Source organism: Dipteris shenzhenensis, chromosome 2 (genome assembly GCF_047967505.1).
Source record: "Dipteris shenzhenensis isolate YYH24624 ecotype China chromosome 2, Dip_SZ_1.0, whole genome shotgun sequence".
Taxonomy (NCBI): domain Eukaryota; kingdom Viridiplantae; phylum Streptophyta; class Polypodiopsida; order Gleicheniales; family Dipteridaceae; genus Dipteris; species Dipteris shenzhenensis.
Window position 1 is genome coordinate 65,907,927 of NC_141597.1, and position 2,002 is coordinate 65,909,928.

Genomic DNA, 2,002 nt, shown 5'->3' on the forward strand with positions numbered 1-2,002 from the left:
TTAACATTGCAAGAGGCAAACCCTTGAGGGGGGGTATGTTGGGATAAGTATGGTCAAGGGCTTGCTCTAAGGTGCATGTGTGCATCTAGGGGAGTCACGTGTGTATGTGTGTGTGTTGTAGAAGCAAGTGTGTGACCTTATGCACAAAGGCCCCCACATGGGAGGTTCCTTTGATTTAGGCCAGTCCCACTGATGTAGGGACTGATTGCCATTGATATAGGGGAGCTGCCTACACCATCCTCTCTCTCTATATAATGGAGGACATTCCTCAATTCTAATATATGGATTTTGCCTCACTTGAGCTCTCTCTCTTTGTGCCATGATGCATCTCTTCTACCCCACACTGCTATTACGCTAGTACATGCTTTCAATATGCTCACAAGCAAGACACTGTCTAATTCCATACCCTCCAGCTGCATCTGCCAATAGAGCGAGAGGGCTTCGTGACCATGCCCATGATGAGCAAGTCCAGCAATCATTGCATTGTGTGGCACATTGTTTGGTTATAAGCCCTCGTTTTTCATTTGATGAAAAAAGTGCAGAGCTTTCCTATCATGCCCATTTTGGGCATATCCAGCAATAATTGCATTCCATGAGACCACACTTCTCTGATGCAATTGGTCAAACGCTCTATGTGCATCCTCAACGCGTCCGCTGTTCAAATACATATTAATTAAGGTGTTACGAACAGTCGCATCCAATACAAAGCTGCGATAAATAATAATTTCATGAATGAGCTTGCCATGATCCAGGGCGGAGGCTATGCTAGTGCAAGCCTTCAGGGTGCTCGCAAAGAAGATGGTGTCTGGCACCAGACCCTGTTGATGCATTTGGTAGAAAAATTGAAGTGCCTTCTGAGCATGACCATGCTCGGCATATGCTGCAATCATTGTAGTCCACGTCACGGCACTTCGATTTGATATTTTGTCGAAAACCCTGTGTGCATCCTCGAGGCTCCCGCATTTGGAGTACATAGCAATAAGGGTGTTGCCAACAAAGCCGTCACACTCTGCACCACCTGTCAGGATGTGTCCATGGGTGAGCTTGCCTAGAGTCAGGGCCATAATGTCGGTGCACGCTTTTAGGACAGCAACGAAAACGTAACCATCTGGTTTTACCCTTGAGCGTATCATTTGATGATACCAATGGATAGCATGCTTCGCTTGCCCCAGCTTGGTATGTGCTGAAATAAGTGCACTCCATCTTAAAACATCTGGGTCGGGTAGTTTGCTGAAAACCAAGTTTGCTTCCAGCAAACTCCCGCACAAAGGAAACATGCGAATCAAGTGGTTCCCCAGAACGACATTTGAACTGAGTTCATTAGCCAAGATTAATAAGTGCAATTCTCTTCCCGTTGCCAAATCTTTCTTATTGATGGATTCCTGCAGAAGAGAACATAGCATAGTGGTGGAAACGGGTATCCCTCGCTTTTGCATAAGATCCACACCATAAACGCTTTTATTGAGACATCTGCTCTTATATTGTTATATACATGCGCTGAGCTGGGTTAGGACTAGAACTTTCTACGTCTCTTGAAGGCAGCTCTATGCCCAAAGCAAATCCTTTCCACAAAGTTACACCTTTACTAAGCACAACTACACCTTTACTAAGCAAGTTGTGCAGATTAAAATAAATGGCATACAAGCTAAGAGAAGTTATATTAGTATAAGATACACACTCTTAGAAGTTTTATTGAGAAGTTAGTGTAAGATATGGAATCTTTTTGTAATGGTTATGTTACTCCATTGGTGGTCTAAGGTTGTACGAATTAGTTTGATTATTGAGAAGTGTAATGATACTTTACTTTTTGCATTATTTGTGTAAGAGACCCGATCCTCCTTGCAAATGTCATGGGTGGTGATGTATTATGACTTGGCAATGGCCATATTATTTGTGCGATTTGGGAGTTGAAGCCCAACAAATACACGAATAAGGCGATGCTCACAAGAGCTCATAATTGATCCTCATTAATGCACTCTATACAATATTGTCACATGGACTA

General features: G+C 43.3%; 1 protein-coding gene across 1 annotated transcript; it reads right to left on the minus strand.

The window, feature by feature from the left end:
• Positions 1-503: 503 nt before the first annotated feature.
• LOC147905197 (pentatricopeptide repeat-containing protein At4g18520, chloroplastic-like) lies at positions 504-1,403 on the minus strand. The gene has a single exon (XM_087393461.1). It carries the CDS (start codon positions 1,401-1,403, stop codon positions 504-506), a length of 900 nt encoding a protein of 299 aa, XP_087249587.1.
• Between the last annotated feature and the right edge of the window lie 599 nt (positions 1,404-2,002).